This window comes from Podarcis filfolensis (assembly GCF_964270895.1).
Source record: "Podarcis filfolensis genome assembly, chromosome: 17".
NCBI classification, from domain to species: domain Eukaryota; kingdom Metazoa; phylum Chordata; class Lepidosauria; order Squamata; family Lacertidae; genus Podarcis; species Podarcis filfolensis.
The window spans coordinates 1,288,340-1,303,619 of record NC_139621.1 but is presented as its reverse complement, the minus strand read 5'-3'; the positions used below and the strand labels follow the sequence as shown (position 1 = coordinate 1,303,619).

At 46.8% G+C, this 15,280-nt stretch overlaps 1 protein-coding gene across 2 annotated transcripts in view; it reads right to left on the bottom strand.

The window, feature by feature from the left end:
* SYN1 (synapsin I) overlaps positions 1-15,280 on the bottom strand; it is a 105,933-nt gene that overhangs the window by 6,562 nt on the left and 84,091 nt on the right. For both annotated transcript variants that reach the window (XM_083592183.1, XM_083592184.1), the window contains exons 6-10: positions 6,314-6,376; positions 4,310-4,452; positions 3,889-3,963; positions 2,973-3,075; positions 1,108-1,257 (exon numbers count right to left, since the gene is read on the bottom strand). In XM_083592183.1, the coding sequence (XP_083448309.1) occupies positions 1,108-1,257; positions 2,973-3,075; positions 3,889-3,963; positions 4,310-4,452; positions 6,314-6,376 (534 nt within the window). The remainder of the gene's footprint in view (positions 1-1,107; positions 1,258-2,972; positions 3,076-3,888; positions 3,964-4,309; positions 4,453-6,313; positions 6,377-15,280) is intronic.

Sequence of the window (15,280 nt, the reverse complement as noted above, 5' to 3'; positions counted from 1 at the left end):
TTAGTGTTTCCACACACCTTGTTTTTTAAAACAAAAACAAACAAACAAACTCCCAGTCTTTTGAAAGCATTGCTTTCCTGATGCACCGAAGATATTTTTCAGTATACAGAGGCAGATAAGTTTACCACTTCCTGCTTTGCCTATTTCATTCATAGACAAGTTAAACATGGTGCGGGGAGCTGCGCAGCCCTCCAGCATCAGTAGTACTGTCCCAGCTGGAGGCGCCCTGAGAAAGCGCTCTCTCTGTGTGGGCTTACATAGGCAGGAAGCGCTTGAGAAGTGCATTCTTGACGCAAAGCAAAATAGCAGGGAAATGGGGTGACGAAGGGATGATGTGTACAGCACCCCCAAAAGGCACCTGCATTGAGTGCCAAATGCACGTGCTCATGCTGTGTGTGTGCAGACACCCAATGACTAACTGAGAGGACTTGAAGAGGCAAACAGGTTTGCCAGTAGCAAGGAGCCACTGTGCATTGACAGAACCTCTGGAGGTAGCTATGATCTCTGGATACCAGGTGCTGAGGATGCTGCTTCTGACTCCACTTGTAAGCTTCCCCGAGGCATCTGGCTGTCCAAGGCTGGAATCAGGACACTGGGCCAGGTGGACTCTTGGTCAGATCCAGCAGGACAGTTTGTGACTGTGAATGTCAGCTCTGACTGGCAACGCGTCTCTGGGGTCTCCATATCCTGAGCGCCACGTCATCTTGACCCAGCAACCTTTTGACTTGGGAAGATGTCGGGGCCTTGCAAGCAGTGGCACATGCACTGGGCTGTTCCACGGAGCTACAACACAGAGACCCCAGGCCAGAGCCCCAAGGTAACCACAGCCATGAGTGAAAACACACTTCCGCACAGTCCCCTGCTCTGCCATCTCTCTGCCTATGGTCCCTTCTCCTTTGCTTTTGAGGAAGTGATGAATAATCATTCCATATACGGACACACACAGTTGTGGTGATGAGGTGAAAGCTGCAATCCTATCCCCACTTCACCTAAAAGCAACTCTGCAGAAGTTCATGAAAGTTACTTCTGGTAAGAGATGCCTGGGGATTGTGCAGTGAAAGCCTCATCTCAGGGAGCGTAAAGGGGAAGAGAAAGGAGGTGCAATACCTGGGCATGTTGTCCTGAGGCTGAGCGCACAGGTGAGGGCACAGGTGTGCGAGGGATGGCCTGTGCCATGCGTGTCAGCACCAGCTCCACTATCAGGTGCTTGTCTTCATCCTGGTGGTCTCCAATTAACGGCATGGAGGATCCCACAACCTGAGATAAGAAGGAGAAAGAGCAGGTGGTGATCTCCTTTCCCAAATCAGGCTGAGTGGGGAAGCAGGAGGGTCTTTTGCAAAAGGTCAGGGGTGGGGAATCTCATCCCTCCAGGCATTGCTGGACTACAACTTCCATCATTCCTCACCATGGGCCATGTTGGGTTGGAGCTGATGGGATCTGGAGTCCAATAGTACAGGCTCCCCATCCCTGTTTTAAATGAGTTATGTAAGATACACCCAGCACACAGACAATGGGGTTTCCCAAGGCTCAAAGCCAAACATGTAGATGGAGACAATCAGGAAATAAGAAATCAAGGGATGTCAAATACAGCCAGGCTTAGCACGGCACAGTAGCAAAGAGGCTGTGCTGAAAACAAAAGGTTCCCAGTTCAAATCACGCGTCTGAAGGGGCCTTGCCACACACACACACTATCCCTCCCTCCAAGTCTGGAGATCGTGATGATAAGCCACATTACAGGATATTTGAGGAAAGGATTACTGAGAAAATATGTATAAAAGCGCTAAGCAGTAGTATTAACAGAACCGCATGAGGCAACGGGTGGTGACTCAAAAATGCAGCCTGATCCAGGAAGCCAAGAAGTCGCTGGCTGGGATCCACTGTGGTCCCGCTGACTTTTAGCACTTTGTCGCCTTTAGAGGGCGCAAGTGCCCCCCCCCCCCCCCCCGGACCTGAAGGCACATGGGAAAGGCAGTGTGGGGCAGAGTGAGGGAAGCACCGCCTCTTGTCATTCTCAAGGATGGATGCGGCCGCAATGGCATCCAATGGACTGGGCAGCTGAACGGGTTTTCTCAATGTGCAGCAGGATCTCTCCAAAGCAGGACAGCACATTAAGCACAGGTTTAACCACATGGGGTAAAAAACAAGACCTGCTACCTTCAATAGATTTAATCAGCAGATTAAACAGCTCAAGCTTTCATTTGTGTGGTCCCATTTTATTCAATGAATGCATTTTTAACATAAAACAAATTTTTGGGGGGCAGGCAGCAAATTAAGGACATCTTAGTCTATGGGGAGCTATTTTGGTTCTTGTGTGTTTATGCAGTAGCAAATGAAGAACAAAAAAGGTCTTTCATTCTAAGAATGAATGGTAGTTTCAAACTGTGAGTAGGTAATATCTCCAAAACATGCATTTTAGGGGTTGCAGTTTTATCCCCGGCAACATCTGTGGAGCTCAGGCCAGGCTGCGTGGAGCCAGCCTCCTTTAACTCACAAGAACCTGATGAGGTCTGGTAAAGGCAGGAATAGGCCAGAGGCCGCAGCCCAGCTTCGCAGCTTCGCAGGGATTTGGAGCAGGGCCTTTCAGCTGGCAGAGCACGAGGCTCTTCATCTCGGGGTCATGGGTTTGAGCCCCATGTTGGCCAAACAAATCCGGCATTGCAGGGGTTGGACTAGATGACCCTCATGGTCCCTCCCAACTCTCTGCAATTCTACGATTCTATGGTCTGTGGCAGCCTATCCACAATGCCACCCTGGATCTCTGGTAAGGCCTACACACCAAAGGTCTGAAGTTCATTTGCGTTGGTTACAAATAACAGACAAAAGGTAGATTGCTCACTCAAAAGTCTTCAATTAATCAATAGGCTTCCTTTAAAAAGCAATTTGCAAGCTGATTCATATTTAGGGCAAGTGGGGGCGAGAACCATGCACAGGCAGGTGCAGGTGCCCAGATGCCCAGGTGCCCAGCGCCTCACCTCAATGATATGGTCCCGTCCATCCTTCCCATGCAGAGCCTCCACAGCACAGATGTCCAAACCACCAAAGATTTCTGAGCAAGTGTCCACCCATAGCTTGTACCTGTTGGTGAATCCGGGGGTCAGGGGAGGGGAAGAGAGCAGCGGTGACTCTGAGCCCGTGAGGGGGAGCAAGTGAGAGCCTCTGTCTCATTACCTTTAGCTCTGGCAATTTTTAGACAGGAAGCCCTCCTCTTTGCCAGACCCTGGATGTAATCCACTCCCATTCAGTTCCCAGTCATTTTCGTTTTTAATATAATTTTATTTATGATTTTCATTTTGCAAAGAACAAATAAAGACAAAAATACAAATTATTATATATACCATGTTTTGACTTCCCTCCCCCTCTTTCTGTGGTTCCCTATGGTTATAATACTTATGCTGCATTTCCAAACTGAACCAAATTCTTCTTTATCCCATATACAGTGGTACCTCGGGTTACATACGCTTCAGGTTACAGACTCCGCTAACCCAGAAATATTACCTCGGGTTAAGTACTTTGCTTCAGGATGAGAACAGAAATCGTGCTCTGGCGGCGTGGCGGCAGCAGGAGGCCCCATTAGCTAAAGTGCTGCTTCAGGTTAAGAACAGTTTCAGGTTAAGAACAGACCTCCAGAATGAATTAAGTTCTTAACCCGAGGTACCACTGTAATCAATATGTATTTTATACCACTGCACGTTTTTACATCAATCCTGCTCATGATTTAATCTGTTTACAATAATTTTGCAAATATTCAATAAATGATTTCCACTCTGTATTAAAAAGTTTACTGTCTTGGTTTCTCATTCTTCCAGTAAGTTTCCATCTTTGGGCAAAAATTGTTCCCGGTCATTTCCACCCAAATCAGAGCCCCATCTCTGATGCTTTGCCACTTACCTGTCCGACATGGCTATTTGCTCCAGCATGGCAGAGCCTGTGTTGGTTTTCCAGTTCCCCGAGACGGAGGTTCTCCTGCCATGGGAGAGAAGGCACTGTTAGTGTCAGGAAGGTTGCAGAGAAAAACTTGATAGTAGCAGGGAGGCAAAGGGACAAGGCAATGACTGTAGGGAGAAATGGTTTTGTTTCTCCACCCACAGGAATACGGAAGAATGCCCAGCAGCACCTCCACTGACTCGTGACATGCCACAGAGGGATCACTGTGGGCACCTGTCTGTCCTGGGGTTGATGGAGTGCACCACACCCTCTCTATACTCTGGCACTGAGAAGGCAAGCGGGGGGTGGGGGGCGGGAATCACAGGGCAGCATCTCAAAGGGTGTAGAGAAAGGCAAGCAGCAGCAGGCCCAGCCCCAAGCTCACATGTAGGCCTTGTAGTTGTTGCCAATCTTCTGGATGCGGACGTCATATTTGGCATCAATAAAGGGCTCTGAAGTGGCGTAGGTTTTGGTGAGGGCCACCACACTGGCAATGTCTTGGAAGTCATACTGGTTCTCCACCTTGACCTGTAAGCAAACACACAGAAGTGTCCCCTTGCCTCATTGCGCCCCACGCAAGCAAAGCCCACTCCCCAAACAGTGAGCGACTCCTGGGGTTCTGCCCCTTTAAAAACCTGTCCTCGACTTGCACACACACAACAGCCACTTGCGGTCACTTTCCCACAAGCTTCGTTCATCCAAAGAATTAGAGGAAATCAAAAGGTGGGTGTGGCCCATTCCCCCAAGCGCCAGAAGCAAATTTTGTTTTATTATTTTAGGTTGGAGGTGGTTTGAAAGAGGGATCACTAGGCCTGATGTGTCTTCATGGTCATCCCACTTTTGCCCTCAGGCCTACAGGATTTCACAGAATGGTAGAGTTGGAAGGGACCCCAAGGGTCGTCTCGTCCAACCCCTGCAAGGCAGCAATATTTTTAAAAACTGCTTGACCAGAAGTGGCCATGGACAAAAGAGTGGCAATGGGTGTGCAGATGGACCCCATGCGAAGCAAAGCCTGTCTCAAACGAGATCCAACTCTTTTCTAGACTGTTCATCCAGGCACTTCCAGGCTGTTGCTATTTCCAAGTGGGATTCAACTGCATTCCAGCAAATTTGGGTTACAGAAATGTAGCTGACTGAGTGCAACAAACTTGCTGCCCCAAAAGATCAGACTTTTTACAATAAGGCAAGTGGCTGAGAAACACACTGGAAAGTGTAGCAAAACAAATCAGAATGAAGGAAAACCTCCCTGCAAACAAATGCTGATTAAAAGATCAAGCACACATGCCCAGTGCATACAAGTGTTACAGTGCAACTGCAAATGGCTCATCAAATTGGTTAAGGTTCTTTTGGTCGCTCCCACCATTCCTTGGATCGTACTAGTAATTCTAGAGCAAATACATGTTGTCCAATCTCCCTGCAAGCAAATCAGGACGAAGAAGCAGGTCATCTAGGAGCAACCTCTGCTTCCAGCCTTTAAAAAGCAGAGTTCCCTGTGAGTTGCAGGGCAATGATGTGGACAGAGGCAGCAACTACAAAATGTTGCTAAGAGGACAGACTCACACTGGGAGGGGTTCAGGGAAAGAGAGTGGATTCCTGCTCAGCTGCCCTCCCTTCTCCTACTGACCTGGGAAAGAGAGCCCTTGGGGACCCCAGAGGCAAACTAGGGAATTATACGAGGTGCCACAGTTTCAGGGGTGTCTGCTTCGGCCATGCAATGCTTTGGAGAGAAAGCACTTTTGGAAGGAAGTGCAAAGGAGGAGCTGAACAGCTCTCTTGTCTGGGTGATGGTGGCCTTTGCATTCCAAGCAAGGCTGGCCCAGTCTAGTCGGCAGTACAAAGAGCTGCCTGGAGCATCGAAATTCAAGAGGTAAGCAAGAGGGGAGAGAAGCTACTTCACCAAGGTGGCCCACCAGACAGGAGCTCAGCTTGAGGTGTATTCTCTAACATGTTCTTGACACAGTAATAGCGCATTTGTGGTGGATTTTTTTCATGCGTTCTGAAATGCTTCCACAACACTAACACATTATTGCTGTGTGCTGAATGAAAGCGGGACAAAAATAAACCAGAACATTTGTGGTATAAAAAGTTCTGTACTTTCAGCAGGAAGTTACAGGTTGGGCACGGATTGGAAATGATGCAGAGTGACTGCACCCTTAACTTAGGCAGGCACAACCTGAAAGTGGATTCACATGTGACTGTCCTGATAGCATCTGAAGTGCAAGTCACCCTAAGTGTGCAATACACATAATGCCTGGGAAAACGAAATAAAACCCAACTCTCCTTCCAGAATGGGGCAGCTGATAAATCAGCCCACTTGAGGCGTCCCACCAAAGGGCACTGAGCTGGGCTGCATTCTCGCGCCTCTTGGGAGAGAAGTTATACCACTCACCTTGCCCATTCCGGAATGAGCATGTCCCATCTTCACCACCACTGGGTACTTGGAGGTTGTGAGCTGGAAAGAGAAGTCAGAAAAGGGGTGGTGTTCAGCACATTTAGCCACAGGCCAGCAGTTTGCCGGGGTGAGCACTGCTCAATGATAAATGTGAATTCACAGGCTGACACAAAACAAGGGACTGCAAACGTTACAGAGAAGGTGGTGAAAAAGTCATTCAAAGATTATGATGCAGCAATGAAAAAGTCATTCAAAGATTACAACAAAATGCAGTTTAGTAAGGATGCCTCACAAAAAACAGCAGAACCAAATGCACCAATGTAAGGTCCAGTATATGCATCAGTACATGTTGTTTGATTTCTGAACATTGGCACCTGGCAAGCTGACAGCGCAATCTGTTCAGAAGTTCAGTCCCACTGAGTTCAGTAGGTATTACTCCCAGGTACGTGGGTATAGGATTTGGAGCCTGAATGTTGAGCTAATTCCACTGGAAAATACAGAGTCAGGTGATACAAAACTTCTCCCAGGTTGGATTTTTTTACCCATATGAGTTATCACTTGATGTGGTGGTTGTCTAGTGATGAACACACATGCAAAAATCAGCTCCAAGTTAGGGACAAAAACTTTAGGTAACAGTCTGCCCAAGGAAGATTTACAGCAGATGAGAGGAACCTTTGGGCCTCCAAAGGTTGCTGAACTACAGCTCCCATAATTCCTGCTTGCTGGGCTGATGGGAGTTGCAGTTCAGCAATATCCAGAGGACTAGAGGTTCCCCACACCAGATTTACAGCCTCTGTCTGTCTGTCTGTCTGTCTAGGAAGCCACTTTTGTTATTGCTGGCATCTGTCTGTCTCAAGAGACAGTGGAAGAGTGCACCATTGCAGGAAAAGTCAAGCCATTCTCCAATGGGAGACCGATACACAAGAGACATGTTTTATTGCAACTGGTGCAGATCTTGGTGGCTTTTGTTCCTGGCAATTGTAAGGATGCAAAGTATGGAATGGCAGTCCAGCAAAGAGAAATCTTGATGCCATGCTTCAGAAGTGGCTGCCTAAAGAGGTCCCAGCCCCACTGCATTGCTGTTTTAGGAACAGCAGGGAACCTGTGGCCCCCCAGGTGTTGTGGGACAACAACCACTATCAGTCCAAGCCAGAATGGCCAGTGGGCAGGGACAATGGGAGCTATAGCCTACCAACTTCTCTGGAGGTCCATGGGTCCTTCCCTACCCTAGCTTTATGTGCTTGCTTTGGGACATCCCCACCCCCAAAGCTATTCCTGAATATGGTGTGGAGCTGCTTTAATAATCGCAGCACAACTTTAAGGCCTCACTCAGAGCGGTGTGTTCCAGGAACCTTGTGGTTCAGGAAAGATGCTGACAGAGAGGAAAGGAGTCAGTGGAGAGAAAGGCTGGAGATGAGAGTAAGAGCTGATCTCCATTGCAAAAGGAAGGAAGGAGGAAGATGACCAAGTGAAAGATCTTAGAGATCCTAAGGAATGCATACAAGAACGAGGGAGTTATCTGTACTTCTTGACGTCTTTCTTGTACTGGCTCTGGCGTAGGTGTTTACAGCACTCCATGCATTTGAAGTGGGGTGTGTGTGGGAGTCTCCCTATCTTATCAGGCCCTGAATATGCAAGCCTGGCTCCAAAGGGTGCCTAGGTTGGGCAAGACCTGGCCCTGTCTTGTACCCAAATAAGGGCAGACAGTGTATAAGAACATTGCGATGTAACGTGTCCCATCTTTTGCAAGCGAAGAGGGCTCACTGAAGATGCCTTGCCTAACGTCTCCCAAAATTTAGGAGGCAGCATTGCAAAGATCCATGGAGACTGAGATCTCACCACCAGATACTCATCCTTTGCTCCAAAAGAGGATGGATTATTTTGCTTTGTGTGCTTCTGTATTAATTATGGGAGAAGGACTTTTCTCTTGCCAAGCACAGAGACAATCTTCTCTCTGTAGTTTCTGCATAGCCTGATAACCGAAGGTGTTTTAGGGGCTGGTAGCTACTCCACCTGCCTAAGGGCCACTCCAGATGGGTCCTTCATTGCGAGTGTCTTCTGCACCATGCCCTTGAAACAGTCATAGCGCATGAGTGGTGGATTCATTCCACTTTAGTGAGGGTTCTGCAATGCTCCCCCAAGGCTACCATATTATTGCTGTCCAGAGGAGATGTGGTGCAACAAATGTCTGTGGGGGAATAAACCAGAACATTTGTGGTATAAAAAGATATGGCAATTTCTTGAGAAGTTATGGGATATACACTGGTTTGGTGTCAGGCGGCTGCCAGCAACTCCCATGGCCCAGGAACGTACAAAGACGAGGAATGTTCTCACCGTCCGCTTTTTATTCAGTATTTACAGAGAGAGGCTTTAGAACGCAGCCTCTTGGATAGTGGCGTTGTCCCAAGTGACTCTCCACTTCCTCATTCGTCATCCTCATCACCTCCTCTACGGGTGTCGCTAAGTGCCCTCTGTCTTTGAGCTCTTCGGGGGGGGGGGGGCTGGAATGCTTTCTAAAGACATGGAGTCCATCAGCTGTCAGCCCCCTGGTGCTTCCTCCTCCTCCTCCTCTGCCATTATTTCCCAGCTTTTCCCCTCATCTGCCTCTCTCTCAACCCCCTGTTGTAATTCTGAACTGTCTTCCTCTTCTCTGGAAGGGTCAGGCTGGGGAGGTGGTCTTCACCTTTCCTCCTCTGCCCACTCCCTGACATTTGGACTGAAGCTATGTGACCTCCCCAATACATTTGCAGACACAAACAGCATTGGAAATGGCATGGAAACATACGATGGCATGTGACTGCCCCAAAAGCATCATGAGCACAAATCATCACAAAGGTGCAATAACAAGGATGTCTGGAGGGGCCCCAAGCAGAGGCAGAAGGGGTTCAGCTGCGACAGAGAGAGAAAATTGGAGGTTTGCAGGTGGCTGAAAAAAGGAAGCTGTTGCTTTTGAGGAACTGATAATTTGGCTGTTACAATGGGCTGTCTGGATGCCTGCTTGCTTCTTGGCACCCTCCCCACTCAAACACAGATGCACATAAAGAAAAATTGCGCATTTGTAAATAAATAGATATTATGAAAATGCCACAAGTCTTCCGTGCAGGAAACAGACGCTGAAAAAGGCTGTGCCGTAAAACCTCTCACCATTTGAGGAAGTGGGAAGTGCCAGGCAACCGTGTCATCCTTTCTTTGTACAAATTCAGCCCCATCACTCATCATGAGTAATACTAATAATGAAAAAACTCTGAAGTTTTCTTTTTTTTAAGGCAGTGCAACCGTACTTCACAATCATCACATTGACACTCAAAGCATTTTAAAGCAAGGGGAAGCTCTAGGAGGGTGACGAAAACCAAATTACACTGTGCTTCCTAGGACAACCCCCCAGCGCAGGCTGACAACAGCTTGTGCATAAAAAGCAGGTTGTAAGAATCTGGAGGGCACAAAACAGGAAGGAGCTGGCCTGTGATTCAGGAGGGTCTGACGTAATGCTTAGATGCCAAACTCTGTAGTTAAGGACAAAGAGGGGCAATGTGTTGGTTGCCCAACAGACCTTTGTGTCTAAGCCCCCAACAGACCCCTTTATTTTTCTTCTGCACCTCTCTTAAGGACCCTCCAGACTGGGGTGGGTTTGGGGGCAGGCAGACAGTGCGTTCTGCAACCTGGCGCTGGTGCAACAATAGTGGACTAGCAGTGGATTTACACTGGACTGTCCGCACATCCTTCTGCTTTATCAATTGTTCTGTGATGCTTCCCAAACATGATTGCTTTACTGCTCTCTGGAGGGGCGCTACTAGTGCTATAGCGCGCACACACACACACAAAATAAAGCAGAACATTGCAGAATAAAAAGTTACAGGATTCCACAGGAAATTATGGAACATGCACTGACTTGGAAGTATTATCTCTGCCCTGAAACTAATGCAAGCACAAACAGTACTGAAAGTGGGATCCTGTATCCTCCCCCCTGAACTCCACCAAGAGCACAAATAATCACAAATGCATATTAAAAAGTACTCTTGGTTTCCTGTCTAGGGATTTGCAAAGATGGCAGCATCACATCTCCTCTGTCTATTCTCTTGGAGTGCCACGGGGGGTGGGGGGCAAAGTGAGGTGGCCAGGTTAGTGTGAATGGGATTGGAGCCTTATCCATGGTGTGGAGGGAAGTTTCCCCAAAGCTTCACCCATCGGGAGTGAAAAAAATGAAATTACAGGACGTAAAGAGAAAAGTTCTACACTTTCATGCTACATTTTGCAGGCAAGAGTGCCCCAACTTTACCTGTCTATGTGTACAAGGATTATCAGAACAACTCTTTAAGGCAGATCAGGGACACGGGTGGCGTTATGGTCTAAACCACTGAGCTTTCTCGGTGGTTTGAATCCCTGAAAAGGGGTGAGCTCCTGTTACTCTGTCCCAGTTCCTGCCAACCTAGCAGTGCAAGTAGATAAATAGGTACCACTGCGGCAGGAAGGTAAATGATGTTTCCGTGCGCTTTGGCTTCTGTCACTGTGACCCGTTGTGCCAGAAGCGGTTTAGTCATGCTGGCCACATGACCTGGAAAGCTGTCTCTGGACAAACACTGGCTCCCTTGGCCTGAAAGTGAGATGAGCGCCGCATCCCATAGTCGCCTTTGACTGGACTTAACCATCCAGGGGTCCTTTACCTTTACCTAAGGTAGATCAGTATTAACAGCCCCGCCCATACTGAAGCTTTGGGGAGGGGAGAATGAGAGGCCCAGTTGCTTGAGGCCTTCTAAGAAGTTCATGGCTTAGGTGATCTTCAGACCTGCTTTGCAGCACAGCCTCTTATTCCCAACTCTCCATCAGCACCCTAGGACAGTATCAAATTTATAGGTAACAAGGCTTCTGAATTTTATTAATTCTGACTTCAGGAATACCCTGGCCTAAAGGCTGCACTGTCACCAAATTTTGTTGTTGTTTTTTTAATAAGATATTTATTAAGATTTTTTAAAGTATTACAATAAAAATGAAAAAAAATGAAAAAAATACAAAATAAAAATAGTTAAAAACACACAGATTTTCCATTGCTTATTTTCCTTTAGCTTGTTTCCCGGACCTCCTCATACCTCCCTTTTTTGTATTCCACTTCAAATTGTTGGTTCAGCAAATCCTTACCATTAGATTTTTACCTATTTATAACCCTTTTTTCATATTCTCTTAAAGCATTACAGCTGGAAACCACTTAATTTCTATCCAACATCATTCTAACATTCATTAATTTTACAATATTTCTGTAGATAGTCTTTGAATTTCTTCCAATCTTCTTCCACCGACTCTTCTCCCTGGTCTCGGATTCTGCCAGTCATTTCTGCCAATCCCATATAGTCCATCACCTTCGTCTGCCATTCTTCCAAAGTGGGTAGATCTTGTGTCTTCCAATACTTTGCAATGAGTATTCTTGCTGCTGTTGTAGTGTACATAAAAAAAGTTCTGTCCTTCTTTGGCACCAATTGGCCGACAATGCCGAGAAGAAAGGCCTCTGGTTTCTTCAAGAAGATATATTTAAATACCTTTTTCATTTCATTATAGATCATTTCCCAGAAAGCCTTAATCCTTGGGCACGTCCACCAAAGGTGAAAGAATGTACCTTCAGTTTCTTTACATTTCCAACATTTATTATCGGGCAAATGATAGATTTTTGCAAGCTTGACACTGTCACCAAATTTTGAAGCAGAAGGGTTATCAGCATGAAACCCGTTTGCACATTTCCATGACTTACATTTTTATTTTTTATTTTTACTGCAATACATGCAGCAGAAAGGCAGGATCAGCTGCAACTTTCTACGGTCTGTTTAAAATAAATACTGGAATGGGGGAAAAGGTGAGATCCTATCAGATGGAGCTCTCTTGTATCTGGATTTTGTCTCACGTGCAGCCCCAGAACAAGCCCTGCTGAAATAGAAGGCCTGAGTGACGCTCCAGGGGGCGGGCTGTGTGACCTGCCAGTGGCCCTTCAGTAGGGTTGGGTGAATCTATCCATTTCAGCTTCCCCCACCTTCTTATCTTTCCAGGCTGCAGTTCAGCTCCCCACACTTCCACACCAGTGTAATATATATTACAGTGCTTTCTTCTGGGGGTACTCAAGGGCACTGTAACAACTTCATGGTCAGAACCGGTGCTTATCTCTCTCTCTCTCTCTCTCTCTCTCTCTCTCTCTCTCTCTCTCTCTGTGATGTTCTCATAAAAATTCATCAGCATCTTAATGCGAATTTCCCTTAATGTATATATTTATATATATATTGAATTCTGCCCAATACACAATTTTTTTGCGAGGGAATTTTCCTAATATTATATGCATTTACACAAACTGTATTGTATTATCATTTCATTTAAAAAATCATTTCATTATATGTGTTTATATGCAGGTTTTACCCTAATATATGCATCCCTAATACTCAGTAGCAAACCTCAGTTTGTTGAGTAATGTGTGAGAAGTCCCAGGGAGGTGCAGCAAAGCCTGGCTCACAGACAAAGCTTCCCTGCCTAGCTTCCAATTGCATTTCTCATCCTCCATACCTGAAATGGCTGTGCACCTAAAACCCCTTGTGTGAACTACCCCAATGCTCATTTCAACTGAGCAGCTCATCAACATGAGGTCACTTTCACTTGCTGATGGCAAAGCCAGATAACTGACAGTTAAGAGTGAAAGTGAACTATGTCTAACCATTTTAAACTGATTTCAACACTGGTACTGAGCTGACAGGTCAATAAAACATGAAAGTAAAAGATGAGTTGTTGTTCTGAGCCTGCTAGTTAGAGCAAAATCGTAGGTTGTATTCAGTGCAAGTCCTACTCAGCACAGCACCATTGAAATTAATGAGCCTCTAAGTTAGTCATGTCAATTAACTTCAATGCGTCTACTCTGAGGAGGACTAGCAGTGAAAACCACCCAATAGATGGAATTCAGCATTGCACTATGGTGAACATTTCATCTGTGCAAGCGTTTCTGTATGCCAGACGGAAGAGCCCCTCTTTCTTCCTCCCCTGCCCTGTTCTGGGGGTTCTCCCAACCCCCACAAACCAATTTCAGGGGGGAAGAGGGGGGAATCCCCATTGTGCAAGTGGAAGTCCTTGCTCAGAGCTTCCACTGACAGGGGTCATTAGATGAATCCCGCTCAGCTCAGACCTAAAAACATGGCGCTTCTGCAAGCAAGCAATTAAAATGCAGGCATGGCCCCCAATGTGACATCCCCAACTAGGGTGCAGTAGGGTGTGGTAGTGGATTGAACCGGGGGTGGGGGGTGGGGCTTCAACAAAGCACTTGGTGTCAGTCCTCCATTTGTAAAATGGGGACATTAATGGCGTCTCTCCCTGAGTGATTAGAGATGTCGGAGATAATCACTGTGACGACCTCTGCATTCCTACCCAAAAATTGGCTTCACAATGTTTATTACGGTAATGAGATTGAGCTGGTGCCACAAGCCAACCTGGAAACACACGAGAATGGGCCAGCAGAGCCACCTCCACAAAGCCGTTGGGATTAGGATGGCCTTTAAGATGGAGCAAAGGAATGAGCAAAATAAGCAGAGTGTTGCACACTCAGGAACTGGCCAAGAAAGAGGTGGTGGCACGGCAGGTGTGGGATGGCAGAGGCTGGGTCATCTACGCACCATCACACAGGTATTTGTCAGAGACCAGGCTGAGGAGTACTGCTCTGATGAAGAACGGTGGGAGCCTCCCCCTCTTCCTGCTCCTGGCCAGGATCCTCAAGCTGCACAGGAGCAGGAGAGCAGTACTGATTTGGAACAATGGTTTGCTGTGGGACACAGTTCGGAAGACAACAGTTGGGAAGAACTGGGGGGGGGGGACAGCTAGAAGAGGAAGAAGAAGTGGATGCTCTCTGGAAAGCGTCCAGCCTCTTAGTCCAAGGGTAAGGAGATTAGATAAGGTGGCTGAACAGAAGGCCAGGTGGCGGAGAGATCAAGTTGCAAGGCGTGGAAGTGACAGGAGTAACTAGGGGGGAAGTGGGTGTGAACGTTAATTGGGAACACCGTCATTCCGAAAATGGTTGCTTTGTAATCAGTTCAAGACCTATGATGAGCATGATTCCTGAAACCTGTATCTCCACTATCACATGTCATAAATGGTCTATTTCACCCCCGTAAATGCTGGCTAGATCCTAAGCCTTGGCATTTGGTATGTCACACATGGTGCACAAATCATTGCCTGCCAGAAACAACAAGCGTAGCTCAGATCTAGAACAGAAACAAAATGCTAACAGTGTTTGAAATTTGATGAATTATTCAGATCTTAAAATGGAGGTTTTGGTTTCAAGATTTGGTATCAAAATTTAACAGTCATGTTTCAAAATAAATGGCTCTTGTACAAAATACAGCAGTCAACTATTTGAGGATTTTTACCAAGCCAGAATTAAGATTGCCGGAAGAAATATCAACAACCTCAGATATGCAGATGACACAACCTTGATGGCAGAAAGTGAGGAGGAGTTAAAAAACCTTTTAATGAGGGTGAAAGAGGAGAGCGCAAAATATGGTCTGAAGCTCAGCATCAAAAAAACAAAGATCATGGCCCCTGGTCCCATCACCTCTTGGCAAATAGAAGGGGAAGAAATGGAGGCAGTGAGAGATTTTACTTTCTTGGGCTCCATGATCACTGCAGAGGGTGACAGCAGCCACGAAATTAAGAGACGTCTGCTTCTTGGGAGGAAAGCAATGACAGGCCTAGACAGCATCTTGAGAAGTAGAGACATCACCTTGCCAACAAAGGTCCCTATAGTAAAAGCTATGGTTTTCCCAGTAGTGATGTATGGAAGTGAGAGCTGGACCATAAAGAAGGCTGATCGCCGAAGAATTGATGCTTTTGAATTATGGTGCTGGAGGAGACTCTCGAGAGTCCCATGGACTGCAAGAAGATCAAACCTCTCCATTCTGAAGCAAATCAGCCCTGAGTGCTCACTGGAAGGACAGATCCTGAAGCTGAGGCTCC